Source organism: Oncorhynchus mykiss, chromosome 13 (assembly GCF_057628025.1).
Source record: "Oncorhynchus mykiss isolate SJ-2025 chromosome 13, ASM5762802v1, whole genome shotgun sequence".
NCBI lineage: Eukaryota > Metazoa > Chordata > Actinopteri > Salmoniformes > Salmonidae > Oncorhynchus > Oncorhynchus mykiss.
Genome location: NC_143034.1, coordinates 28,376,005 through 28,402,900, shown reverse-complemented (window position 1 = coordinate 28,402,900; position 26,896 = coordinate 28,376,005). Strand labels below are relative to the sequence as shown.

The 26,896-nt window shown below is 44.3% G+C and overlaps 2 protein-coding genes and 1 long non-coding RNA gene across 6 annotated transcripts in view; 2 read left to right on the top strand and 1 right to left on the bottom strand.

Annotated features, from left to right (window-relative positions):
• The window catches only part of LOC110485853 (serine/threonine-protein kinase N1), a 63,853-nt gene extending 58,828 nt beyond the window's left edge, over positions 1-5,025 (top strand). For all 3 annotated transcript variants that reach the window (XM_036940521.2, XM_036940518.2, XM_036940520.2), the window contains exons 17-23: positions 48-224; positions 1,411-1,473; positions 1,561-1,637; positions 1,807-1,949; positions 2,190-2,297; positions 2,546-2,626; positions 2,789-5,025. In XM_036940521.2, coding sequence (XP_036796416.2) covers positions 48-224; positions 1,411-1,473; positions 1,561-1,637; positions 1,807-1,949; positions 2,190-2,297; positions 2,546-2,626; positions 2,789-2,992 — 853 coding nt within the window. In that variant the 3' untranslated portion in view covers positions 2,993-5,025. The remainder of the gene's footprint in view (positions 1-47; positions 225-1,410; positions 1,474-1,560; positions 1,638-1,806; positions 1,950-2,189; positions 2,298-2,545; positions 2,627-2,788) is intronic.
• Positions 5,026-5,242: 217 nt separating this feature from the next.
• LOC110485104 (dual specificity mitogen-activated protein kinase kinase 7) lies at positions 5,243-25,528 on the top strand. Of its 2 annotated transcripts, XM_036940522.2 has the most exons (12): positions 5,243-5,840; positions 7,387-7,434; positions 11,770-11,917; positions 12,086-12,152; positions 12,361-12,474; positions 16,823-16,942; positions 17,086-17,193; positions 17,395-17,574; positions 17,800-17,880; positions 18,731-18,873; positions 19,039-19,084; positions 19,289-25,528. In XM_036940522.2, exons 1-12 carry the CDS (start codon positions 5,717-5,719, stop codon positions 19,427-19,429), a joined length of 1,320 nt encoding a protein of 439 aa, XP_036796417.1. In that variant the 5' UTR covers positions 5,243-5,716; the 3' UTR covers positions 19,430-25,528. The 2 variants fall into 2 exon arrangements, with proteins under 2 accessions (XP_036796417.1, XP_036796418.1); XM_036940523.2 differs by lacking the exon at positions 7,387-7,434 and having other exon boundaries at positions 5,284-5,840.
• A 5-nt stretch (positions 25,529-25,533) lies between these two features.
• LOC149978816 (uncharacterized) lies at positions 25,534-26,480 on the bottom strand. Its single transcript, XR_016485788.1, has 2 exons — positions 26,329-26,480; positions 25,534-26,220 (listed from the first exon to the last, which is right to left on the bottom strand). It is a non-coding gene; the product is annotated as an uncharacterized LOC149978816 (long non-coding RNA).
• Between the last annotated feature and the right edge of the window lie 416 nt (positions 26,481-26,896).

The following is a 26,896-nucleotide window of genomic DNA, read 5'->3' as shown; positions in this document are numbered from 1 at the left end:
ATCTCATTTTCACAACCTCCGCTGTTGTTTTTCTCCTCTCCCTCCAGTCTGATGTGTGAGAAGCGTATCTTTGAGACGGTGAACGTCTCCCACCACCCCTTCCTGGTCAACCTGTTTGCGTGTTTCCAGACCCCGGAACACGTGTGCTTTGTCATGGAGTACACGGCTGGCGGTGACCTCATGATGCACATCCACGCTGATGTCTTCACTGAACCACGGGCTGTGTACGTAGTCCCAGTGTGTGTGTGTGTGTGTGTGTGTGTGTGTGTGTACCTAGTCCCAGAGAGTGTGTGTGTGTGTGTGTGTGTGTGTGTGTGTGTGTGTGTGTGTGTGTGTGTGTGTGTGTGTGTGTGTGTGTGTGTGTGTGTGTGTGCGTAGTCTCAGAGTCTGTGTGTGTGTGTGTGTGCGCAGTCCCAGTGTGTGTGTGTGTACGTAGTCCGAGTGTGTGTGTGTATGTAGTCCATGTGTGTGTACGTAGTCCCAAAGTGTGTGTGTGTATGTAGTCTGAGTGTGTGTGTGTGCGTAGTCCCAGAGTGTGTGTGTGTGTATGTATGTGTGTACGTAGTCCCAGAGTGTGTGTGTGTGTGTGTGTGTGGGTGTGTGTGTGTGTGCGTAGTCCCAGAGTGTGTGTGTGTGTGTATGTATGTGTGTGCGTAGTCCCAATGTGTGAGTGTGTGTGTACGTAGTCCCAGAGTGTGTGTGTGTGCGTAGTCCCAGAGTGTGTGTGTGTATGTATGTGTGTGCGTAGTCCCAGTGTGTGTGTGCGTAGTCCCAGATTGTGTGTGTGCGTAGTCCCAGAGTGTGTGTGTGCATTGTCCCAGTGTGTGTGTGTGTGCGTAGTCCCAGTGTGTGTGTGTGTGCATAGTCCCAGAGTGTGTGTGTACGTAGTCCCAGAGTGTATGTGTGTACGTAGTCCGAGTGTGTGTGTACGTAGTCCCAGAGTGTGTGTGTACGTAGCCCCAGAGTGTGTGTGTGTACGTAGTCCCAGAGTGTGTGTGTGTATGTAGTCCCAGAGTCTGTGTGTGTGCATAGTCCCAGAGTCTGTGTGTGTGTGTACGTAGTCCCAGAGTGTGTGTGTGTATGTAGTCCCAGAGTGTGTGTGTGTATGTAGTCCCAGAGTCTGTGTGTGTGCATAGTCCCAGAGTCTGTGTGTGTGTGCGCGTAGTCCTGGTGTGTGTACGTAGTCCCAGAGTCTGTGTGTGTACGTAGTCCCAGAGTCTGTGTACGTAGTCCCAGAGTGTGTGTGTACGTAGTCCCAGAGTGTGTGTGTGTACGTAGTCTCAGAGTGTGTGTGTGTGTGTGTTTGTATGTACGTAGTCCCAGAGTGTGTGTGTGTGTGTGTGTGTGTGTGTGTGTGTGTACTCCACTTTTTTGAATAGGTGTCTTACATGTTTCTGTCTCTGTTGACAGGTTCTATTCAGCCTGTGTGGTTCTGGGGCTGCAGTTTCTCCATGACCACAAGATTGTGTACCGGTGAGTCAATGACACGATCTACTCTCTTAGCGTTCCATCCAAGTCCATGACCGGTCTGTAACATTTCCTATGTCCTCCCTCCTCCAGAGACCTTAAACTAGACAACTTACTGCTGGATACAGACGGATATGTAAAGATTGCCGACTTTGGACTCTGTAAGGAAGGTGGGTGGTCAGAAGTTTGTCGAATCTTTACACTTCTATGACGCGTACGTCTGGATACCTAGTGTGTGTGAACACTCATGTGAGTGCGAGTTTTGTGTGTGCCCGACCTGCGTGCGTCTCTTCCTGCCTGCATGTTTAACACTGTGTAATAACATCTCCCCCTCTATAGGGATGGGCTATGGGGACAGGACCAGTACGTTCTGTGGTACTCCAGAGTTCCTGGCCCCTGAGGTCCTGACCGACACCTCTTACACCAGAGCAGTGGACTGGTGGGGCCTGGGGGTCCTCATCTATGAGATGCTGGTGGGAGAGGTGAGACGTCATTGAAGAGTTGGACAAAATATAGATATGGGAGGACAGAAGATATCTGTCCACTCTTTATTTGAGTAGACATATTCAATGTACATCACTTGGTAGCAGTATACCGTGAACAGAAATGTGTCGATTCACATCAAAAAAAATCTCCTTGGGTTTGGTTTGTGTCTATATTGTGAGGTCTGGCATTTATAAATGGGTTTCCCACTCAATTGTCGGAGTGTGTTTCTCTGCTAGTCGCCCTTCCCTGGTGACGATGAGGAGGAGGTGTTTGACAGCATCGTGAATGACGAGGTCCGCTACCCACGATTCCTTTCCACAGAGGCCATCGCCATCATGAGGAGGGTATGTGACCACACACATAGGTCCATGGTCTGTGGCACCTCACAGATTTGTCCGTTTAATGATGGTAATGTTGTAGTCCTTGTCTCTTTAATTCATGATTTTGTTTACCTGGGAACAGCAGTTCTGATAAGACTCTCCCTCCCAATAACCCCCATAATTCTCTCATTAGCAAGTTTAGTATAACAGCTGGTAATTTGACTTCTATAACGGCTATCAATATTCATGTGATTTGTGTGTGTCATGAACAGCTGTTGAGGAGGAACCCAGAGAGAAGACTAGGCTCTGGTGAGAAAGATGCTGATGAGATAAAGAAACAGCCTTTCTTCCGGGTGAGTCAGAAATCCATGACACCATATTCATCTTTTTCCATTTCTCTTCATCCCACACTTGTTGTTTTTGCAGGGACATATTTTTCCACCGTGATGTTGCTTTTTGTTAACCCTGTTTTTTTTTTCTCTCGCTCTCTCTCTCTCTCTCTCTCTCTCCTCCAGGGTCTGGATTGGGAGGCCCTGTTACAGAGGAAGCTGCCCCCTCCCTTCGTTCCCTCCATCAAGGGCCGAGAGGACGTCAGCAACTTTGACGAGGAGTTCACCGCCGAGCCTCCCGCTCTGACGCCGCCGCGCGAGCCCCGCACGCTCTCCCGCAAGGACCAGGACAGCTTCTGCGACTTCGACTACGTCTCCGACCTCTGCTAGGGGTCGAGAGGTTGTGACCTCTATCACGTCATCATCATATGAGGGTCATGGGGTCACGGCAGTCTGCAAGGGTGGTCTGCATCCACCACACTGTGAATGTGATATGAGAAACGGAGAAGGGTCGGTCTGTAGTGTAGTCTACGTCTGTGTGGGAGGTATGAACTAGAGGAGATTAATGCAGACCCAGGCCAAGACTCTGTGACTGTGTTTTTTTTTTACACTGCAGCAGCATCTCACACAACTGTGAGAAGGGGCCCGTCAAGAGGACTGGTGGTTGATGGGAAATGAAGTTCTGTTACAATGAGACTCTGTTTTCCAAAGGAAAAGAAGACAGAAAAAAAGAAACTGTGACGCCCGCTAAGCTTGTGCCACCTCCTCCCTATCTAGAACACTCCAATGGCTGTGTCCTTACAAGAACTTGTCATAACATGTGTAACTTCTACTACACAGTCAACCCCTTTTAACTTTGCCTTCCAGTTCCATCCTCCTTTGTGCCAGTGTTGTAGTCTGCTCTGAGATCTGAGGATCTCCATGTAACGTTCAGGGTTGGGATCCATTCCATTTCAATTCAGTCAATTCAGGAAGTCAATTGGAATTTCAGTTTATTTCCTGAATTGAAATGGAATGGACCCCAACCCTGGTTCCTTCATACTGTGACAAAACACAAATAATATTTGGGAGAGGGTGTGGTGGGGTGGGTGCATGGCTTGAAATGATGCCTTAAATTTCTACTGGGATCTATAGAAATGCATTTCATTTTGTTATGTTGTGGTCCTTGGTAACTAACTGTGGTCCTTGGTATGCAATGAGGCTGATAATGTTTTACATTAATGCTAAGAGGAGACAAGGAAGTACCTCCATCTGCCTATCAAAATGATTGCTTGGAGGAAGTTGAATCAACAGTGTGTAGAATCATCTATATATATGTACTCTGCATTGTTACAACGTTGTGAACAATCACCCATCAAGTTACCCATTGCTAGTCTTGTGTCAACAGAAGGGGTAAAGAACCACTGCTTGGAGGAACGGTCAATTGTGATCCAACCAGATCACTAGTGCATTCACAATGGGCAATTGTTGCCCTTTTAACATTCTTTAAAATGTTCTGATTTGAGTTATTATGGGGGGGGGTCAACGACGACAGTGCTTTTGGTTCTGTTTTTGGTTGATAATGAGGTCGTTGAGAAAAGCAACAGAGAGGGTTATTGAATTTATCCTGTTGCCTTTTAATTGGTCCAGTCTGTGAATTTTATATAAGGGTGTGTCATGTGGCAGTCTACACCTGTGCCATTTGGTCATATCTGAACACACAAAAGAAAGGCTGAAGGATGCATGTCTCGTTCCAAACATTTAAATATTTACACAAACACACACTGAGAGACCGTAATGCTCAAGACACTCAAATTCAATCAGTGGCATGAAGCGGAAACACATCCAAGCAATGAATCATGCTCAGGCTTCTCCAGGTTGAAGTGACCATTAAGAACAGATCTAGGATCAGTTTATTCCAACCTCCAACCACTAGGAAAAGAAAACTGACCTTAGATCAGAACTTAGAGGCAGCTTCATCCTCCAACTACAGTACATGCTCATCTGCAGGAGTCAATAGAAAACAAACTTTACCTCCCTTGTCTCTGTGTATGGGATGTGTTGTGAATCATGTTTGTCTGGCTGCAGACTCTACTTATCTTGTGTACGACTATACAAAAGGAAGTGAAAGTATGAGATTAGTTATTTATAAAGAAAATCTGTTGGGAAAACTTGTGTATACGGTTTACTGTGTTTGATTGGGTGTCTCATCATCAGACCATTCTCTGTCACCTCCCTGCTATTAATGCAATGCTCTATCTTCACAAGTAAGATGGTCATAAAACAAAGGTCATTTTTAGACAAGCTTTACCATGTGAACTCGTGAAGAATGTCCTGAAAGTATCAACTCATGTCCTCTCAAATTCATGTAGAAAACGATGCAAAGAATCATAAAAAAAGATGCAAACATCAACATCCACCTTGTAATAAATCACAAAAATGCAGTTTTATTTGTGTTTTGAATGGGACTGTGTGATGAGCGAGTAAATTGTAGGACTGTGCTAATTTGGGAAAATAGTATTTTTTATTTGCATGATAAATTGACATGCATAGTTTAGTTGATTACATTGTGTCAATGAGTTCTATGGCCCCAATGCTTGACAGCAAATTTTACAACATGCTATACCAAACATGCAAGCAAGCCAATTTTCTATGGAAATTAGAATGTTTCAAACATTGGGACATCAGCCGTCCCTGCCTGTATAGTCCACAAGAGAGGGAGCCTTGGGCTAGCTGGTTTCGCTCGATGATGCCAGAGAGGAAGAGGCGAAGCGAGAGGATTTACTCCGCCCAAAATCTGTCGGAGTGAGATTAAGCCCTTTTTCTGTACGGAGGTATATGAGAGTGTCCGAAGTTGAATTACGTTAGGCTTATTTGATCGAATAGAAGTTTCGTAATGTTTAGGATTTACAAATATATTGATGTAAGTGGATGAACGTGGCATTCTGGCAATTTGAGAAAAACGACTTAGTTGTGCATGTTCACGCTCGCCTATGACCTCTCATTGGTTAGAATGGTCCCACATGATCGCGCCTGCCTTCAATCATTGAGGGCATGTATTTCCATCGTTAGAACGGTCACTCTGCTATCTACTCATTATAATAGATCATCTTTGATAGTGTTCAATTTTTCAAGATGTCGTCGCTGGAACAGAGACTCTCTCGAATCGAGGAGAAACTAAAGCAAGAAAATAAAGAAGCTCGTAGAAGAATTGACCTCAATATCGACATGAGTCCACAACGTTCACGTCCGAGGCCAAGTGAGTATCCGTGTGGGAGTCGGTAACTGAGAGAGGAAAGGGGAAATAAGCGAACGGAGAGGCAGAGTGAGGGCAGGAGAGAGGGGGTGTAAATAGGGATATGCTGCTGCTGTTCGCTAACAGGCTAAATGGATAAACAAATACCCCAACTCGGGACGTTACCCTGCCCAGAGGTGTCATGCCTTTTCAATGTATATAACATATCACGTAAACATTTTGAAACTATGTAAACCAGAATTGTAAATCAGTGCAACGTTGTAACCGAAACTCAATTTAAATCCCGAACTGTGTTTTGGTTCTGTCCTGGCAACTGCTGGCTAGCAACTAGCTAAGTTAGCTCTAGTAGGCCCCATCATCCATCCGTCAGTCAATTTGTTGTTAATTTATCAACACGGAAAATTAGCTGTTTATCAGTATTTGACATTTATATCTGGTCTAATATGCTTCATTAACCAGACATGGCTTGTGTGTGTATACATTTCTAGCGATACTTCAAATATGATTTTGACCGAGTCAATGTTGTTAGTAGCCAGCTAAGCTAACGTTAGCTTTTCGAGCTAACGCAGTTTACCAGTTAGTTGCGTGAACAAACTTGCCAGCTATAACGTTCAAGATAGCTAGCAAACTACCCCTGAAAGTGGCTCTTGTCACGTCACAAATTGCACGAATATGGTGTTAGTAACTACAAAACTAAACAACAGCTGTTATCTTTTCGGTGTTTTCATTTATTAAACCAATTCCATGTCTGATAAGCTTGTGATTTGTTTTGCATTAATGCTCTTCTCATATTTTGTGCATGATGGATATTTCCTTATTTCGGCAGTCTTGAACATATTTGGCAGGTAATGTTTTGGTCATAATGTAGGCGAACACATCTGGCAGAGTGTGTGGGCATAATGTAGCTGGCCAGCTAGAGTCTTTGCCAGTCAAGCCACCAAAATGCACCATGCAGGATTTATCCCAACAGCCCCGATTTAGGATCAGCTTACAGCGATATGAAGGTCAAACATTTCAAACAGGCTTGGCTCCTGCCCAATGCTTATGGGTGAATTTCGTCTTGCACCATTCAATGCCAGCCACATTCAGTGCAATATGGTGACATGGGTACTTAACTCTATGCTGATAGTGGTGGTGTCGCCCTGAGGTAAATGTTTATACTTTCATATCAAGGTATTTGATGCGTTTTCTTTTCACTGCGTTTCTTCTTGATGCGTTCTCTCCCAGCCTCATTGGAAAGCTAAAGGCATTGGAAAGCAAAGATGGTGTGGTAATGCAACTCTCTTATCTTTGACGAGCTCAGCATTTGAGGTGCTAGTTTTTATTTTCACACACAGCATATCAACTGGTCTGAGGTGCTCTTGTTTGATTGAACCTTCCTTCATTTTGTTTTGTGTGTGTGTTAGTGTGGGGTTGTAGGTCATTGGTGTGTGTGTATGGTAGTTTATTGGTGAGTCTCTGTGGGTGTTAGACAGGGTATGTGTGAGTGAGTACCTGGCATTTTACAGTGCAGTAATATGCACATGTGTATTTTCTCTCCTCTGTCCAGTCATCGTGATCCAGCTCAGTCCTGCTCCAGCTCCTTCCCAACGTGCAGGTATCATTCAATCATCGCTCTCTCTGTCTGCCACTGCACCGTCCATTCATCCTTCCCTCTCTTTCTCACAATCCATTCTTTATCCCTCTCTTTTCTCTCCCCATCTCCATGTCACTCCTATTCAACAGAAAGGGAACATTTCACCCTCAGTAGCTCAGAACAGAACGTATAGATGCTAGTAACTTCACACATTCTTCAGATGGTTTCACCAAACCTGAATGACTGGCCTGAATGACTGATACCTTGCTTGTACATTATCCTTAGATTTGAATGTAGGCCTAAATTAATTGCAGTACATAACACAACACACAGCCTATGAATTCTCCTCTCACAAAATATGTGTAATAGGCTAAAGCTATTGTTGTATAAAATTGATAATTTCAGATATTTAGCCCACAATTGTACACAGCACACCTAAAATATTCTAAGACTATTCTGACAGTATGGATGCCAAGAGGCATCTTTTATTTTCAAGTGGCCATTTGCACTGTATCCCCAGTTGGTCGCAGTCTCACCTCCACTCTAATCTCATTCTCCCTCCATCTTTCCATCTCTTCTTCTCCATATGTGAGTGCCAGTGGCAAGGCAGTGAGTGTGTATGCCTGGGTTTGTGCGTGTGTGAGGATATTATTAACCCGTTTTGCTGGTTGCAGAGAAAAGGTGCATGTGGCTTCCTGCACGGTTTTTATTACACAGTCTAATCCAGCATCCCACCACCGGGTTGGTCTGCAGGAGTGCTGCTGTGACCAAATCTGACCACCTCTTCTCTTCCTCCTTTCACGTCTGAAGACTTGTCCTTCAGCCTGTCTGTCATGTCTTCATCCAGGCTGGGCCCAAGCTGGCATTCTCTTTGCTCTGCAGTTCAGGCTGTGACAGGTTAATTTCTGTCTGTCTTGTTGTGTGTCCATCTGTTTCTTCCATGCTCTTTCTCAGGGTCAGATATTGTTCTTTGTGCGCTAACTAAGCATTCTCTCCTGGCATCCCCCTTGCAGTGGCACTGTCAATTGCCCGTGGTGGCTGATGTGTGTGTCTGTCTGGATCCAGCTGTGTGGAGGACTGTCTGGTCTTTGCCAAACCAAAAATTGCCCGAGTCCTTTACTAACACCCACTAACCGATTCTCTACAGTGAGCAGGTCCTGGCTGCATGTGATTGAACCAGGGATAAAAGCTACTGCCTGGCGTTGGTGCATTTATCTCTTGAAAAGGCGTTTTAAAGAACTGCTCAACACTACCTCGTTGCTTTGAAAACTTCAAACAAACCAAAGGCTCCGAAGGTGCCCTTTGCAAAACGACTCCATTCACAGATTAGGAATGGGGCGCTTTTCACAGTGTATAAAACATATCATATGAACGGTCTGAACTGCGGGTTGGTTGGGGGGGTGGAGTCCTCTTCGGGGGGGTCTCAGAGGTCACTGAGAGAGCTCCAATGTTCTGCAGCAGAGGGTCCACTCCTTTTGGTGGTGCTGCTAGCTAGCTACTGACTGAGCAGCAGTCTGGACGCATGGTCTGTTTGTGTGGTTGCATGGTGGGTCAAAGCTAACACTGCTCTCGTAGCTGGTCTCCACTGCTCAGTGCTCACCCTGTCTATATGCCTGTGGAGTGTTGTCTCCTTGAACAATAACACTTTTAGCCTTTGTGTCAAATTATGTAGTAAAAATGAATCGGCTAAACTACCCTTCAAGTTCAATTGAAGTTTTTTACCTATGCTTTGCTAATATACAGCCTAAGGGTTGTGTTGCTATTGCTAATACTTGTGGAATGTCTTGTCGAAGTGTTCGTATTGTGGTCTTAAGACATTCACAGCCGACCTCTTGGAGACTGAACTGATATCGTTCTACTTACACTGGCCTGCTCTGTCTATCCGTCATGGTCAAATTGAGCATGGACTGCTTTCATTCACTCCTTTCGAAGTCTGAATAGAAACATGGGGGAGTCCCAGATGGTACAATTTCCCCTTATAGTGCACTACTTTTGATCTGGGCTCTGATCAAAAGTAGTGCACTAGGGGGCCGTTTGGGATGCACCCTAAATGTGTATAAACTGAGAGGCAATGGGTGAGACCTTGAAGTAGAATGGCCCCAAATTTTATAAGTCAACCTATACAGTGCGTTTGGAAAGTATTCAGACCCCTTCACTTTTCCCATATTTTGTTACATTAGCCTTATTCTAAAATGTATGACATTGATGAAGAAAAACAATCCACACAATACCGGGGCTGCAGATAGCCTAGTGGTTAGAGCGTTGGGCCAGTAACCGAAAGTTTGCTAGATCGAATCCCCGAGCTGACAAGGTAAAAATCTGTCGTTCTAAGTTAAGGTTTTGTTCTTAACTGATTTGAATAAATAAAAAAATGGCCCATAATGACAAAGCAAAAACAGTTTAACATTTTTGGCTTAAAAAAAAAAAAAGCTATCACATTTCACAAGTATTCAGACCGTTTACTCAGGACTTTGTTGAAACACCTTTTTAAATTTATTTTACCTTTATTTAACCAGGCAAGTCAGTTAAGAACAAATTCTTATTTTCAATGACGGCCTAGGAACAGTGGGTTAACTGCCTGTTCAGGGGCAGAACGACAGATTTGTACCTTGTCAGCTCGGGGGTTTGAACTTGCAACCTTCCGGTTACTAGTCCAAAGCTCTAACCACTAGGCTGCACCTTTGGCAGCATCAAGTCTTCTTGGGTATGACACTACAAGCTTGGCACAACTGTATTTGGGCAGTTTCTTCCATTCTTCTCTGCAGATCCTCTCAAGCGCTGTCAGGTTGGATGGGGGAATCGCTGCACAGCTATTTTCAGGTCTCCAGATTTTCAATCAGGTTCAAATCCGGGCTCTGGCTGGGCCACTCAAAGACATTCAGAGACTTGTCCCAAAGCCAGTCCTGCATTTTCTTGACTGTGTGCTTAGGGTCATTGTCCTGTTGGAAGGTGAACCTTCGCCCCAGTCTGAGGTCATGAGTGCTCTGGAGCAGGTTTTCATCAAGGATCTTTCTGTACTTTGCTCCGTTCATCTTTCCCTCGATCCTGACTAGTCTCCCAGTCCCTGCCACTGAAAAACATCCCCACAGCATGATGCTGCCTCCACCATGCTTCCCCGTATGGATGGTGCCAGGTTTCCTCCAGAAGTGACGCTTGGCATTCAGGCCGAAGAGTCAAATCTTGGTTTCTTCAGACCAGAGAATCTTGTTTCTCATGGTTGGAGAATCCTTTAAGTGCCTTTTGGCAAACTCCAAGCAGGCTGTCGTGTGCCTTTTACTGAGGATTGGCTTCTGTCTGGCCACTCTACCATAAAGGCCTGATTGGTGGAGTGCTGCAGAGATGGTTGTCTTTCTGGAAGGTTCTTCGATCCCCACAGAGGAACTCTGGAGCTCTGTCAAAGTTGATTGCTCAACTTTGGCTGGGCGGCCAACTCTAGGAAGAGTCTTGGTGGTTCCAAACTTCTTCCATTTAAGCATGATAACCACTGTGTTCTTGGGGACCTTCAATGTTGCAGACATTTTTTGGTACCCTTCCCCAGATCTGTGCCTTGACACAATCCTGTCTCGGAGCTCTAAGGACAATTCCTTCGACCTCATGGCTTAGCTTTTGCTCTGACATGCACTGTCTGCTGTGGGACCTTATATAGACAGGTGTGTGCCTTTCCAAATCATGTCCAATCAATTGAATTTACCATAGGTGGACTCTAATCAAGTTGTAGAAACATCTCAAGGATGATCAATGGAACAGGATGCACCTGATCTCATTTTCCAGTCTCATAGCAAAGGGTCTGAATACTTATGTAAATAATGTATTTCTGTTTTTAATTTTTTATGAGTAAAAATGTCTAAACCTGTTTTTGCTTTGTCATTATGGGGTGTGGTGTGTAGGTTAAGGAAAAGTGTTTACTTAATCCATTTTAGAATAAGGCTGTAACAAAGTGGGGAAAAAGTCAAGGGGTCTGAATACTTTCTGAAGGCACTATAGACCTGTAACTGTCAGGGTGTTTTCAATAGCCCGTCAGTGACAGGGAGTTAGAATCCCAATGCTCCAATGCTATTTGGCTTCCTTTCCTTAGGTCTCTCTCTCTCTGTCACTGTTTGGTCAAAGAGCTAGATAGATTCCACTACAACGCTGCCCTCTTCAATGCTGTAAGCCCATTGATCATTAAGAAGAGAGATGAGGTAAGGAGAGTGGAATTGATTACAGTAACACTAGCCTGGGTCCCAGTCTCTTTCTGACAACAAGTTTCCTAAAGCAGAAACGGGCTAAAACAGACTGGCACCCAGGCTAATAAAGGACAGCCCCAGTCTTCCTCTTTTACCTTCCCTTCTTTATACTCCTCCTCTCCCCCCCCAGCTCTTCAGCTTCCCCTGGCTAACGACGGAGGGGGGAGTCGCTCCTCGTCCTCTGAGAGCTCACCCCAGCACCATTCCTACCCCAGCCGCCCGCGACACATGCTCAACCTGCCCACGCCACAGTACAGCCTGGTGAAGAGCGTGGAGAAGTAAGACATGCACGGAGCACACACGCACACATGTATGCACAGGGAGCATTCGTGTTCTGGAAAGGGATACAGAAAGTAAAAAAATATTTTTAAAAATGCTTCCATTCACACACATGCGTCAAATGACACACCTAACATTTTTTGTGTGTCTGTGCCGTGTCCCCTTAGTGCGGAGATAGACCAGAAGCTGCAGGAGATCATGAAGCAGACGGGCTATCTGAAGATCGACGGCCAGGTAAGAGACCATAGCATTGCCTAAAGTGATTATTGTTTTTTTGTATTTCTCTCTACTCATTAAAAATAATGTGCTGTATTGACAAGCATTCGTAACGCCATTTATAACCGGATATCATACGCAGAGCTTTATGAGTACTGTAGTACATCATGCTACATGTGCGTTTGTCATTGACATGTTGTGACTCGTCACCTGTTCCCCTCCTCAGCGGTACCCGGCCGAAGTCAGTGACCTGATCAGCGAGGGCGAGATCGGCAGCGGCACGTGCGGTCAGGTGTTCAAAGTGCGCTTCAAGAAGACGGGCCACGTCATCGCCGTCAAAGTAAGCCTTGTCTACCTCCATCCACAGCTTGTTGGCATTAAGACCATATATAATAGCACTGGATTGCGTTTTAAACAGGCAGTTTGTACGCGCGTTACATTGTCTGGCAGGGGGTCACTTCACTTTCATGTCTTGAGGATGAAAAGTCTGTCCTTCCGGCCTCCGCGCTGATTCTGTTGTCCCGGATGCGTTGTCTTGTTGCAGTTTGACACTTATGATACAATATACTTTATTGTTCATTTATATGGAAAATCATTACATGGTGTCAGCATTAGGGATGTACCGATATGACATTTTTGTCCGATTCTGATATTTTCCTTGCCCCAAAAAAATATATCGGTACTTAACATTTTAGCAGCCTTTTAAGCGTTCTAGTACCTTTTTAAATAGTTGAAACACACACACATACTGACCAAAAAGTTATTTTGTTAGCATTCACATATGTCCCCATTACCAGTAAAACATAGTCAAAACCTGTTTCTTTCACTTACGTGCTGTTTCGTTGTTCATTTGTTCAGCCTCAACCAGGATTTCATCATACATGTCAAGCAGTGACGTTTCAGCTGTCTGTCCGTGACCTCTCTTCTAATGCGCACTGTCACTGTGTCCGTTTCCGTCTTGTCCAGCTGTGTCTAACATTTCACCTAAACCCTGTTTCTTGTCTGCATCGAAGTAGCGGTCCTTGTACCTAGCAGAGAGCATGGTGGTGACACAGAGAGAATACCATGGAATCTCTTGTTCACAGCCTCTTGTAGAGTACCTTTACAAGTTTTAACCCCAACGGTCTGTGTCGGTGGTTTTGTTGAGCAGCGTTTCAATGCCATGACAGAGGGTATCACATCTTCTGCAGACACGGTTGATGAGCTTATTTCTCCAGTCAGTTGTTCGAATGGAGCTAGGAGTGTGTTCATGTTTCCAAGTTTCAAACATGTTCTCAAATGCCATTGAAATGGCAACAGCGGTATAAGAACCAGCACATTCTTGAGCATGCAATACGACTTTCCTCAGTACGAAATCCTCGTCGACCCACTGTGCTGTCAGACTCTGCATGCTCGTGGGGTTGACGTCGCTGGTCCAAATGTCAGTCGTGAAGCTAATAGCAGTTGCTCAGGGATGTGCGTTTCAACAGTACTGTGTATCTCCGGTAGGGCAACTGAAAAATAGGGCATCTGAAAAATAGCCCTTACTTGGTAGTGTGTACCGGGGCTCTAGGTGATTGACCAGCCAGCGAAAGCCAACATCCACGACAGACAACGGTTGATTGTCAAAGATAATGAATTCCATTTTCTTGCCGTTAATGGATTTCGCCTTTGAGTTGTCTCTCTGAAATGTTCTTACTCTTTCAAATGACTGCTTGACTTGAACTTGTTTAGTTGTTGGAAGTGTGCGATTTAGTATTTTTCAGCTTTTGTTCTGTGTAGCGCTGTATTTTCCGTGGCGTCACTACGTCATCCACCTACGTTATGTAGTTATGCGCGTCAGCTGAGACATCGGTATTGCGCATCGGCGTTAAACTAGACATCGGGCCGATGCCAATGTTGCCATTTTTAGCGAATGTCGTCCGATTCCGATATGCTTACCGATATATTGTGCATCCCTAGTCAGCATACAAACACAACATATTACATGCAGTATGGAAAACTGCAAAGTTAGTCCACAAGTACACACTTACATTTCAACATATTCAAAGTCCCTGCGGCCTACTGTCTCACCGTGTATTGGGCCTGCATCTGTCCTATGTCCCACTGTTCAACAGCCTAATGGCATGAAACTAGCCTTGCTCCTATTCTTGCTGAACAGTGGGAACCTTAATCGCCTTCCAGCAGCTCGAAACATTAGGCCTATTCCGTTATGCAAGTGCTGTGTGGATGTTCTACTGCCGCTATTTGGGTTAAGGCCATAGCATTGGTTTTTCCTACTGTGGCAGAACACATAATTCCATAGCAGCCGATTTGTCCAGAGGATATAACTGTTGGAGGCAGCCCTGGGCTGTTTGTCAGTTCAGTATCGCTGTTCTCTATCAGTTTCTCTCTGGGCTTTGCCTTCCATTGTTTATCCTCACACAATGATAGTAATTATACTGAATCGTCACTGCTACAATTAAGCATTGTTAACCCCCCCCCCAATTTAACTGTTTAACTATTAGTGACTGACTTCCTATGCGGGGGTTGCATACAATGCTTATTCTTGGTATACACAGTCATGGTTACAAGCACAAACATGGCCTACAGGGATAATGGCTGGAGCTGTAAATGATTATACACTGCTCAAAAAAATAAAGGGAACACTAAAATAACACATCCTAGATCTGAATGAATGAAATATTCTTATTAAATATTTTTTTCTTTACATAGTTGAATGTGCTGACAACAAAATCACACAAAAATATCAATGGAAATCAAATTTATCAACCCATGGAGGTCTGGATTTGGAGTCGCACTCAAAATTAAAGTAAAAAACCACACTACAGGCTGATCCAACTTTGATGTAATGTCCTTGAAACAAGTCAAAATGAGGCTCAGTAGTGTGTGTGGCCTCCACGTGCCTGTATGACCTCCCTACAACGCCTGGGCATGTTCCTGATGAGGTGGCGGATGGTCGCCAACTCCTGGACAGTCTGGTGCAACGTGGCGTTGGTGGATGGAGCGAGACATGATGTCCCAGATGTGCTCAATTGGATTCAGGTCTGGGGAACGGGCGGGCCAGTCCATAGCATCAATGCCTTCCTCTTGCAGGAACTGCTGACACACTCCAGCCACATGAGGTCTAGCATTGTCTTGCATTAGGAGGAACCCAGGGCCAACCGCACCAGCATATGGTCTCACAAGGTGTCGGAGGATCTCATCTCGGTACCTAATGGCAGTCAGGCTACCTCTGGCGAGCACATGGAGGGCTGTGCGTCCCCCCCCAAAGAAATGCCACCCCACACCATGACTGACCCACCGCCAAACCGGTCATGCTGGAGGATGTTGCAGGCAGCAGAACGTTCTCCACGGCGTCTCCAGACACTGTCACGTCTGTCACGTGCTCAGTGTGAACCTGCTTTCATCTGTGAAGAGCACAGGGCGCCAGTGACGAATTTGCCAATCTTGTTGTTCTCTGGCAAATGCCAAACGTCCTGCACGGTGTTGGGCTGTAAGCACAACCCCCACCTGTGGACGTCGGGCCCTCATACCACCCTCATGGAGTCTGTTTCTGACCGTTTGAGCAGACACATGCACATTTGTGGCCTGCTGGTGGTCATTTTGCAGGGCTCTGGCAGTGCTCCTCCTTGCACAAAGGCGGAGGTAGCGGTCCTGCTGCTGGGTTGTTGCCCTCCTACGGCCTCCTGATGTACTGGCCTGTCTCCTGGTAGCACCTCCATGCTCTGGACACTACGCTGACAGACACAGCAAACCACCTTGCCACAGCTCGCATTGATGTGCCATCCTGGATGAGCTGCACTACCTGAGCCATTTGTGCGGGTTGTAGACTCCGTCTCATGCTACCACTAGAGTGAAAGCACCGCCAGCATTCAAAAGTGACCAAAACATCAGCAAGGAAGCATAGGAACTGAGAAGTTGTCTGTGGTCACCACCTGCAGAACCACTCCTTTATTGGGGGTGTCTTGATAAATGCCTATAATTTCCACCTGTTGTCTATTCCATTTGCACAACAGCATGTGACATTTATTGTCAATCAGTGTTGCTTCCTAAGTGGACAGTTTGATTTCACAGAAGTGTGATTGACTTGGAGTTACATTGTGTTTAAGTGTTCCCTTTATTTTTTTGAGCAGTGTATTATATCTATGCAATTTAACATGTAGAATGCTATGTTTTGTTCAGCCTTAACTGGCAGGTACAAACTTTATAATCGGTGTGTTCTGTTCTTAAAATACATAGGCCTACCTCTATTGTTCAATCATATACAGTTTCACTTTTCACCATCTGGTGACCTACTGTATATAGATGAGAGGGAATAGGTTTGGATGAGGAGGGGATAGGTTTGGATGAGGAGGGGGCAGGGGATAGGTTTGGATGAGGGGGCAGGGGATGTAGGTTGCTGGAAACAGCTGATACTCTGGAGTGAGGTAGGTTACTATGGTTACCCAGAGACAGATTGGACTATAAAGCACTTTCAGTGGATAATCTCCTTTTAAATCTCCTTTTTAGTGTAGGATTAGTCCTAATCTGTGTCCGGGAAACCGGCAGTATGTGATTGGCTAATGGTTAAGTGCTAGACAGGTTTGTGGGGTGGGCGGAGTTGTAAATTAGTGGTGCCATCTAGTTGGTTGAAGTTCTCCTCCCTCAACTAAAATATCAACGTTGAATAATGATGACTGATTTAGTGTGTGTGTGTGTGTCACTAGCAAATGCGCCGGACAGGAAACAAGGACGAGAACAAGAGGATTCTGATGGATCTGGATGTGGTGCTGAAGAGCCACGACTGCCCTTACATCATCCAGTGCTACGGCGCCATAGTTACCAACGTGAGTCACACGCACAGATAATTTAGTATGTCACATTTAAACCATATTTATTCAGATTGACAGAAATAGCTTCTTTCTTGTAGCAGTTTCACTGTTCTGTTTAAAATGCCAATGTTCTGTGACTGACTGTGATTGGTCCTCAGACGGATGTGTTCATCGCAATGGAGCTGATGGGGACGTGTGCTGAGAAACTCAAGAAGAGGATCCAGGGGCCCATCCCTGAACGCATCTTGGGCAAGATGACCGTGGCAGTGAGTCTCTCCATCTCGCGTCTTATCTCTTGCGCTCTCATACCCTCAATTCAGGCTTTGAACTGAAACTCAAATTCAGAATAAAAAAATTGCCCTTCATTTTCAATTATGTTTAGTTCCAGTGGAATTGACCCCATCCCATAAAAAGTTTGTTCATCTTATCTTCAATGTAGTAGTGGGTTACCCTTTGTGTGTCTACAGATAGTGTCGGCTCTGCTGTACCTGAAGGAGAAGCACGGTGTGATACACCGGGACGTGAAGCCCTCCAACATCCTGCTGGACAACAAGGGCCAGATCAAGCTGTGTGACTTTGGCATCAGCGGACGACTCGTTGACTCCAAGGCCAAGACCCGCAGCGCCGGCTGTGCTGCCTACATGGCTGTGAGTCACCTTGGTGGACACACGTACCCTACCGCGTTTAACCTACCGAAGTGAAGGCTGCCATTTTGATGCTAAAGCGCCACTATTTTTCCACCTGGGGTTGCACATAACTCTGTAAAAATTCTAAATGCTGCTGTCCTCTGTCAAATGTTTTTAATTTCCCTGTGTATTGGTACAATAATTGCAGTTTCCCCCTAACCCAAGCCTGTTTCTCTGTGTCCCCAGCCTGAGAGAATAGACCCCCCAGATCCCAGCAAGCCTGACTATGACATCCGAGCAGACGTCTGGAGCCTGGGCATCTCTCTGGTAAAACACCCACACTACTTAATCATACCCTATTCCCTATGTAGTGCACTTCTTTTGGTCAGTCCTGTGCCTTCGTATTTGGCCCCGGCCAAAAGTCGAGAGCCTTTACCTACCTTCTACGCTTTGACACTTCTCAATGTCCTGTCATCCATCTGAAAGGATCAAATGGGTGTAAGTATTATGATAATTGCTCCATCAAGCCCTTTGGCAGGCTAGGTGGACTTTTCGCCGTATTGTTTACAGTCATCCAGCTATTCACATCTACAAGGGAGCATGAAATGGTGTCTAGGTTAGGGGCTATGGGTTGATTTCTAACTGGTGAAGAGGTTTGCGACAAGAGCGACATCAAACTTGTCGTTATGAAAAAGTGTAAACGCACAACGACGTCCGCAAAGTGAATTCAGTAAATGTCAACCTAGCAAGCCAGGCAACTAAAAGCAATTTTCTAAACAGTGTTTTAGTTCGTTAGCCAGTTCAAATAATGACCAGAGAATAATTGACGTCGTCTTAACTTTGGCTACTTTTTTATTCATTATTATAGTAAAATAAACTAACAATTAATGGCGAGTTTACAGAAAATAGCTTACTGCCACAGTGCGACTAAATAAAAGTTTGTCATTGTGTCTGAGAAGTTTAGAACTCTGGTTGCTGTGGCAGTCTGGTAACCACAACAACGGACATAGCGACAGTCACAACAAGAAAGCTGACAGTCACAGCGATGGTCTACAGACCATAAATTGAAATGTTGTTTTGACCAGCAATGCTTGTCGCATTCTAATTGCCTACGGACATGTCGTTAGACCAAGTATAAACTGGCCTTAACGCTGTAATGTGTTGTCTCGGCCTGCAGGTGGAGCTGGCCACAGGACAGTTCCCCTATAAGAACTGCAAGACCGACTTCGAGGTCCTGACCAAAGTGCTGCAGGAAGACCCTCCCTCGCTCCCCCTCAGCATGGACTTCTCCCTCGACTTCCAGTCCTTCGTCAAAGACTGGTGAGACAAAACACACACGCACTGTGTGACTCATTGAGAGAGTTTATTATTAATTTCTGCAGTCTTACGGCTCTCAACCAGTCTCTGCTGACAGTACAGTTGCTAAGTAATATCAAGTGCTTTTTGTCTGTTCATTTTTACGTCACTGACTACCTCTTTCCACAGCCTCACAAAGGATCACAGAAAAAGGCCAAAATACCACAAGCTGCTCGTAAGTCTCTCCCCTCCAGCTGTTCACACACTGATTCTTCACCACCTCCACTCTAAACCATGATTTGGGATTACAAGAAAGGGAAGAATGTTGTCTGATTTAAATGTTTATTTAAAGACAAAATGGAAAGAAAGGGAATGGATGCAGTGTTCTAACTCCTCTCTTCTGCCCTTCCTCTCTCTGATACACCCCCCCCCCCCCCAGGAGCACAGTTTCATTCGGCGCTATGAGGTGCTGGTGGTGGACGTGGCAGGCTGGTTCCAGGCGGTGATGGAGCGCACTGAGTCGCCGCGCAGCAGCCAATGTTACAGCCAGCACCAGCTCCACTCGCTCTTCAGCAGGTAGCCCCCAGCCACTGGCCCCGCCCCAGCCTGCAGCCGGGAGACCCCAGAGAGGGACGGAGACACGGAGTAGGCCTTTATCCCTAGACAGACAGACTGGCTCGGTGGATTGATTGATTGATTGAGTCTGGTTGATCCATTTTGATTGAGTCTGGATCAGGACAGACAGACACGAGGGAGAGTAGAGCTTCACCCTGTAGTTAGGCGTCATCAGAAGTCATATCAGCACATGTACATTATCATCGTGAACACTTCAGCACATACTGTAGGTTACTCTGTATCCATGATGCATGCACACTTTTCCATCTGTTTGATACTGATGTACAGTAGTGATACTGTAAATGCATTTACATGGTTAAACACATACATAAATACTACTCACTCACTAGTCATATCTCACGCGCCTGTATAATCTTGTTCAGCTCCAGCCCTAGTCATAGCTATGGGGTCTGACAACAGAGTAGTCGATACACACTGGAGCTAATTTCTGCTACATCATGTAGTGTTAAGACAATGTAAGAGTCCCTACGGCAAGCCCAGAGGCCCAGTGTCATCCGCAGTGATGGCTAGGCTCAGAAGTGGAAGGTTCAGTGCAATATTCAGCCGGGTGTTATTGTTTCTATACTTACTCTTCAACAGGTTGTGTATGAGTGTGTGTACTAAGACACAAGTGTACGCTCGCTATTATGGATGGCAAATGGCTGTCCCACTGTAGCTCTAACAGACCAACTAGACCCGCTGTATTTGTTTCAGTCTGGTTTTTAACCATCGCTTTGAAAATACAATAGATGACAGAAACATTAACTTTGATTCAAATGCTTAGCGAGGAATATCAACAAGTACATGTTCTAGCAGCTTTGAATTGGAAAAACGGCGGAAAATACAAAAAAAAGTAGGGTTTATGCGTAGCTCTGTAGAAAGGGTGTTTTGTATGTATTTATTTATGTTGAGTTCAGGATGGTTTTGAGTGGGACTGGATAACCGGTGGATGAGTGTGAGAGATGGAGGGATACAGAGGAGGACAGAAGTCTGCCTATTATCGGACTTGGTTTACTGCATTTACCCCCAGCTGCTGTGTTTAAACTCAGTCAGGGAAACTGTACTGCCAGGTAGATGAGGTTTAAAGCAGTGTTGCTTGTTGTTGAAGAGGAGTGTTAGAAAAGAAAACCGTTTGGAGGAGAACGGAGGGGAGGCGTGAGTTGTTTGTGTCAAGAAACAGGCAAGAGACAGCAGCTTGCCCTTTACAAATAATACAATTAGATATTTTTGGCTGTGGAGCATTTCAACCCTCCCTCTTTCCGGTCTTTCTAAATGGCACCAAGCCACTCACCCTCTTCTTTATTTCATTCTTTCTGCTGTTCCATCTTCTAGCGGCTCCACAGTTTTGGCAAACCAAAGGTGGTAGGTGTTGGTGGAGGGTGTCACACAAGGCCCTCTCGTTGCTCCTGACTGCTGCCTCCCCTCCTGCAGAGTCAAAGCCAGGTAGAGAAGACAACCCCCGTCCCCTTTTCCTAGCCTGAGCATTAGGAGTTTGCAAGACGGCACTGACAGATCTGGGATCAGGCTTGACTTCCCCAACACACAACCAAGCCAAATCACTGCTAGAAACAGACACGATAGGAGAGGGAGATCAACGGTATGTCAGAGAAATGGAGAGAGGGAACCGGAAACGTCGACTATGAATATGTGCAGAAGAATAGCTAGGGAGAAGCAAGACGAGGAAAGAGTTGGATAAAAAAAAAAAAAAAATTAGGGATGACAGGATGAGGTGAAAAGGAGCGGAGGAAGAGAAGGATAAGAAAGTGAGAAAGAAGGTCAAGAGAGGTACGTGACAGAAAGGTAAGGGCCATCTAGAGCTAGTGAGGGAGGAGTGAGTGACAGCAGAGCGGTGAGTGTTTTGATAAAGGAGAGATGTGAGGAGGGAGCGAGAGTTTGGGGCCCTTAATTCAGCCATAGGCAGCCAGGCTATGGATCAGATGTTGGACATTGTAAAGCTATCTGGACATTGTAAAAGCTTTCAATGGGGTTGCACCAATATACCAATTATGATTTTATTTTTTAGGGTGAATTAGGATTTGTGTTTTGATTGTTTGCTGTTATATTCATTATTGTATCTTTTCAAAAAATATTTAATTATTTATTACGTTGCTACTACTGCTGCTAAATTGCTGTCGATAATTGTCCCCCAAAGGACAAATACTTTAGATCTTTTTAAACCAAATAAGTGAAGTAATGCAATGTCTTTACAGTTACCAAATACAGAAGAGCAAGTCTGATGGTGAAGGGTGTGAGAGAACAGTGATCGAGAGCTAAACCCATAGATGAGTAGCATAGGTTAACGTCACTAAACTAATCCACGCAAACGATGTACACCTCACATGTATCTAACGGTGTAATAGCATGTTGTAGTCACATATCGCACTACAGCACCGCAAAGTCTAGTTGTTATTAGTGAAGGAGTGTCCGTCTGTCCGTCCTGACCTGTGAACCTTGACCTTTTGCTCCCTGACCTTGGACATTGTAGTCCAGGGTCAACCCTGATTATAGAATGGTCTGTCTACCTGTCCGTCTGTCTGTCCGTCCGTGGGCCTCCTGCAAGCTCGACCTTGACATTACACACCAAAGGTGTCATCAACGAAAACAAGTTATTATTGATATTCTAATTGATTACTATGACTACGATATATTCAGAGTTTCTCTGTAGCTAGTGTGGGATAGGGGGAGGGGGTGCTTTAGGGGTAGCAATGCCCGTGTGTGTAGAATACAGGGAGAGACTTGTACTCTGACAAAGCCTGGGCACAGCAATCACACCCACTCAGCCAGACAGACCTTTTTACTGTGTAAACTGGTACTGTAATAAGCCACTGCTCACCATCACCAAGTCTTTGGAGAGTTCAGGAGATTGGCTGTGTTGCAGGTAGAATTTACATGGTTCTCTTATTGTTGTGGAATAGAGAACAGTGTTGGTTCTTTGTGTTATGTTTCAGTCTGCAACGTTCTGTTTGTTGTTGCCCCTCCGAAAATCATCATGTACCAACATTGAACCATGGCTCTTTGGTTTTGGTTCTACTATAGGCAATCAGGTAGTAATGACAGACACATTATTATACAATCTAGGCTGCCTGGCCCACTTGCTAAAACAAAGTTTTAAAATACTGACTTTATATGTACTTTATTAGTACTATCCCTTGTAATGTACACGTTCTCTACCCCTTGGGTTGTCCAAAATCACTACAAAGTGCACTCTACTCAAAGTGCACCCTATTCCCCCAGTCTTGGCTGTCCAGTGCTGTGCCAGACCCAGTCTCCCACTGTCAACTTTCTCTTGTTTTGCTGATGTCTTTTTACAAGCACACACACACGCACGTGGTTGGAAACACCTGACAGGTGACTGTGCCACTTCACCTTTCTAAAAATGGCAAGAACTTTTTTGGGCCCCTGGTGCAAAACATGAATGACTTGGGTGTTTTGGTGTGTGTTTGTAAAATGTATAGTAATTAATTTTTTAAAAGTTTGAATACTAATCCTAACCCATTGCCAAGGACAGCGGTGTCGCGCCACACACACTCCAAATGTAGGCTATAAACAATATGTCCACAGTGGTGCTGGTTGGCTGCTGTTTAGTGGCTTTGTGTGTTCTTAGCAGGCAGTGGCAAAGCCAGCGCTGTTAAAGATGTACTCTGGTAGGGTGCCTCTGAAGTCACGCCCTATGTAGTGCACTACTTTATCACCAGGGCTCATAAGACCCCGGTCGAGAGTAGTGCACAATGTAGTGAATAGGGTGCCATTTTGGATGCAGTCTGCTGCTGCGCTGTACCTTGGGGGTGCGGTGGGAGGGTGTGTCATCGCCCCATCTGTAAGTAAAACCAAATATCATTTTCACTATGCAGTCATTCAAATCAGTCAGCTTGCTGTACGTTAGGAAGTCCTCCTGTATATAAACATATGGTGATGAAACTGGAGTTGGTGACTGAATGAGATCTTCTCCCTAGTACGGGTTGAATTCATGTCTTCAGCTAGTCCAGAGGGAAATTGAGTTAAGCGAGAGACTTGTTTTTGAATGAGCTGACTATTTAAGGATTGTGTTGGGGTGGGGCCGTTGGGTTGTAGTTTTTGGGGTGGGTTAAATGGGGTTTGTAGTTTGGGGGTTGCTAGTCCAATGCTGTAAGTATATCAATTGCATGTTATTGTCACTGATGTAACTGCTATTGATTTTAGATTATGATGGGGGGGGGCACAACTCTATTTATAATTTTTACATATTATATATTCTTTTGCAAAATTTTGAATTGTATACTTAGGAAAATACACACTTGCCTTTTATGTTCTCTTGACTTGTTTTCAATCTGCTATTTGCAATATGCATTTGTACTTTTATTGTTTTTTTAGTTGGTTTCATGGTGAGAATGAGTTATTTGTGTAGATCTTTTTTTGTCTGTTTCTTTTCCTGAATGTGCTGTGTGTCTTTTGTTCAATTAGCTGTGTGTGAGGATGGAGGGCAAAGGTCTGTGTCTTGGAAGTGTTTTGTCTATGATTATTATTTACCTTTTTTTTTGTCTTTAAAAAAAAAAGTTTTTTATTTGTATTATATTCAGGGAAAAGATGACACCAAATTGAATAAAGAAATTTCCGGATGATCCTAGAGAGCGGTTGAGATGGAGAGTGTGTGACAGTGTAGTTAGAGAAGAAGTCTTCTTTCTGTCCTTCCGGAACGCCTGGGTCAAAGGTGTCTTTTTCTCTCAAAGCGGAGCGATCACTTTCACTGCTCCGTTTAGCCGCTTCTTCTTCACCCTGTGTCGCTGTAAAACTTTGGTCCTCCGATATCCTCTTAACTGAATTTTGTTTTCTTTCTTTCCATGATCAAAATATCATGATTGATTGTTTCTCGGTTTAAATCTTTTGTGTGCCATTTTATTTTATCTCTGCCCAGAAGCTCCACTTTGTTTTTGTGGTTCTCTGATACTGTATGGTCAAACTAATTTGACTGCACCTGAAATGGCACCCTATTCCCTAAATGGTGCACCAAAAGTAGTGCACTACATCAGGAGTGGGGTGCCATTTGAGACGGCGCCAATGAGAGAGCGTCTTATTAATGCTGAAATTGTCATGAGTGGCGTTTGCACTTGGGCAGCTTTTTGAGTCGGGTGGGAAGAAGCTCTTTTGGGTTGCAGACGTCCCGTTTGACCAATCACAGACTTGAGACTGGCAGAAGAAAAAACAACGGATTTCAACAATGTATATGTATTATCACTATTTATTTATTGGTTGTGTTTTTTTTTTTTTTTTTTTTTTAAAGCCAAACAAGACACATGGTAAAGAGAATTGTCTGTCATTGGCGTTGCCGTTGATACAAAAGCCAAATATCAAACCACACTAACCCACAGGAAACATTGCTATTGTAGTGGAGTGGTTTAAACTCTAGATGGTGTATGTGCTTTTAGTACCGGCTTGGCTGAGCTGTAGGATGTCTGTCATGTTCGTATACTTTAGTGTGTGCACTCATTTCATTGAAATCCTGCTCAGTCAAGCCAAACAGAGGTTATGGTCTAAACCTTAACATTTACAGCATGGGTGGTATTAGAGAGAGTGCTAAGCTAATACCCATTTTAAGTTAGCTCCTATTGTTTGAAACTTGGATTGGTTTTACACAAGTAATGAATTATCCTCCTGAAACAGACTAGCAGTCAACGTTTTACGCATACTCTGACTGAAATAATAGTTTTCTATTCCGAAGTGGACTGATTGGCGCGTATTTAATCTGTACTCTAGCGAGGTGGAAGCCCTGTTTTAAAATGTTGGTAAAGAATCATTTGCTTGTTCCCTAGGGTTTCTAAATGCAGTATTGCATGACTTGCTCGATTTGAAAGGGGGGAAATTGTATACTTTTTCCATCGCCATTGCAATTCCATGGCTGTTTGTATGTATGACTCAGAGTTTGTTCTGACAGTTGTATCAATCTACACAGCTACTGTCTCCCTCTGCTTTTTGCCGTCTCTCATTTTCCGTTAAATTTCCTCTATTTCAAACAGAATAAATGCCATTATATTGTGAATACCTCAGGATTTTTTTGGAGACAAATCAAATAAAGAAAAAACTTCCAAAACGTTGTGGAGACATGTTACATGAGTCTTTATTGCCTGAAGTTTACATGCCTCTTATGACTCAAACAATGTTTCAAATAACAAATAAAATAAATGTATTTAAGCATATTGATGTTGGACTCCTACCGAAAATACCAATAGATTAGGAAAAAGCTGTACTTTTTGTAAAGCAGAAAACATTCCTTGTTGCATGCAATTGAAAGCTACTAGAATGTTAGACAAATGCATTAAATTAAACCTTCCTATTACATTGTGTATACCATTTTGTGAATTTAACATTGATCATGAGGTCGGGCTACTGAGAACCACAATGTTGATTTACTGTTTAACGGATGCCCCTGTTAATGCTATTCCACTTTTGACACATGGGGTCAAATGTCTCGTTATATGTTGAACTAAGGTTGCTATAGTATTTTTACAAAGTTTTTGATTTGCTTGCCTGGTCTCAAAAAAAATGTGATATTGTTAACTGTTTGTTAATCAAGTCTGTATGGCCTAACTTCCAGATACACTTAGGCTACACAGACAGCAGAGGACATGTCGTTAGAATGGTCTGGCTGAAAAGGATGGTAGGTCCCACAGTTTACTTTGAATGATATATTAAGGCAACATCATGGAATTCCTCTCTTGTAGTGTAGGTGTCCATTTTCTCATGAGATTGGGCAGTACAATGATAGTCAAAATAACACGTCATCTGAGGGTAAAAACAAGGTAGGTTTTAGCAATGCTTTCCATAAGAGGCTAAAATGTTCTTGACAAGGGCCACACATTTGGTTAGTCCAGGACGTATCAAACGTCGTACCTTTCAGCAGCTGCTACCTGGTCCAGTCAGGAAACTTTCTCTGGATCTTTTTGATGACATTTCTGAGAATCTCAAGTGCCTTGTTTAAGATGGTCCTGGCTGTCCTATTCTCCCTTTTGAGTGTGGTTGCCACTATTTGGAGTAACATCAACCTAGGAAATATGATGGAAATCAATGGACAACACTTCACTTACATTGTAATCAGAAGAGGATGGTGGGAGGACCTATAGGAGGACGGGCTCATTGTAATGGCTGGAATGGAGTTTTTGGAACGGTGTCAAATGTATGGAAACCACGTTTTGACTCCATGTTCCATTAACTCCATTCTAGCCATTACAATCAACCCGTCCTCCTATAGGTCCTACGACCAGCCCCCACTGTAATCTCATTCAAACATGGCACTCAGCATCAAAAAATGCTAACGGAAACAGAAATAGGATGAACAACTTTATTAACCTATAAATTCCATTCGAAGCTCTCAAATCTGGGCTTCGAGGGCCTGATTCATACCTTGGACACCAGGGATGTATTCATTAGGCACCAAGAGGAAGAAAACAGAGGGACTACC

What these genes read in the sequence shown, in the direction of transcription:
- LOC110485104 (XM_036940522.2), top strand. Translation starts at nt 5,717, where the DNA reads ATGTCGTCGCTGGAACAGAGACTCTCTCGAATCGAGGAGAAACTAAAG. An exon ending in GCTGTGCTGCCTACATGGCT is followed by an intron (nt 17,575 to 17,799) that starts GTGAGTCACCTT and finishes CTGTGTCCCCAG; the next exon opens with CCTGAGAGAATAGACCCCCC. An exon ending in CAGTCCTTCGTCAAAGACTG is followed by an intron (nt 18,874 to 19,038) that starts GTGAGACAAAAC and finishes CTCTTTCCACAG; the next exon opens with CCTCACAAAGGATCACAGAA.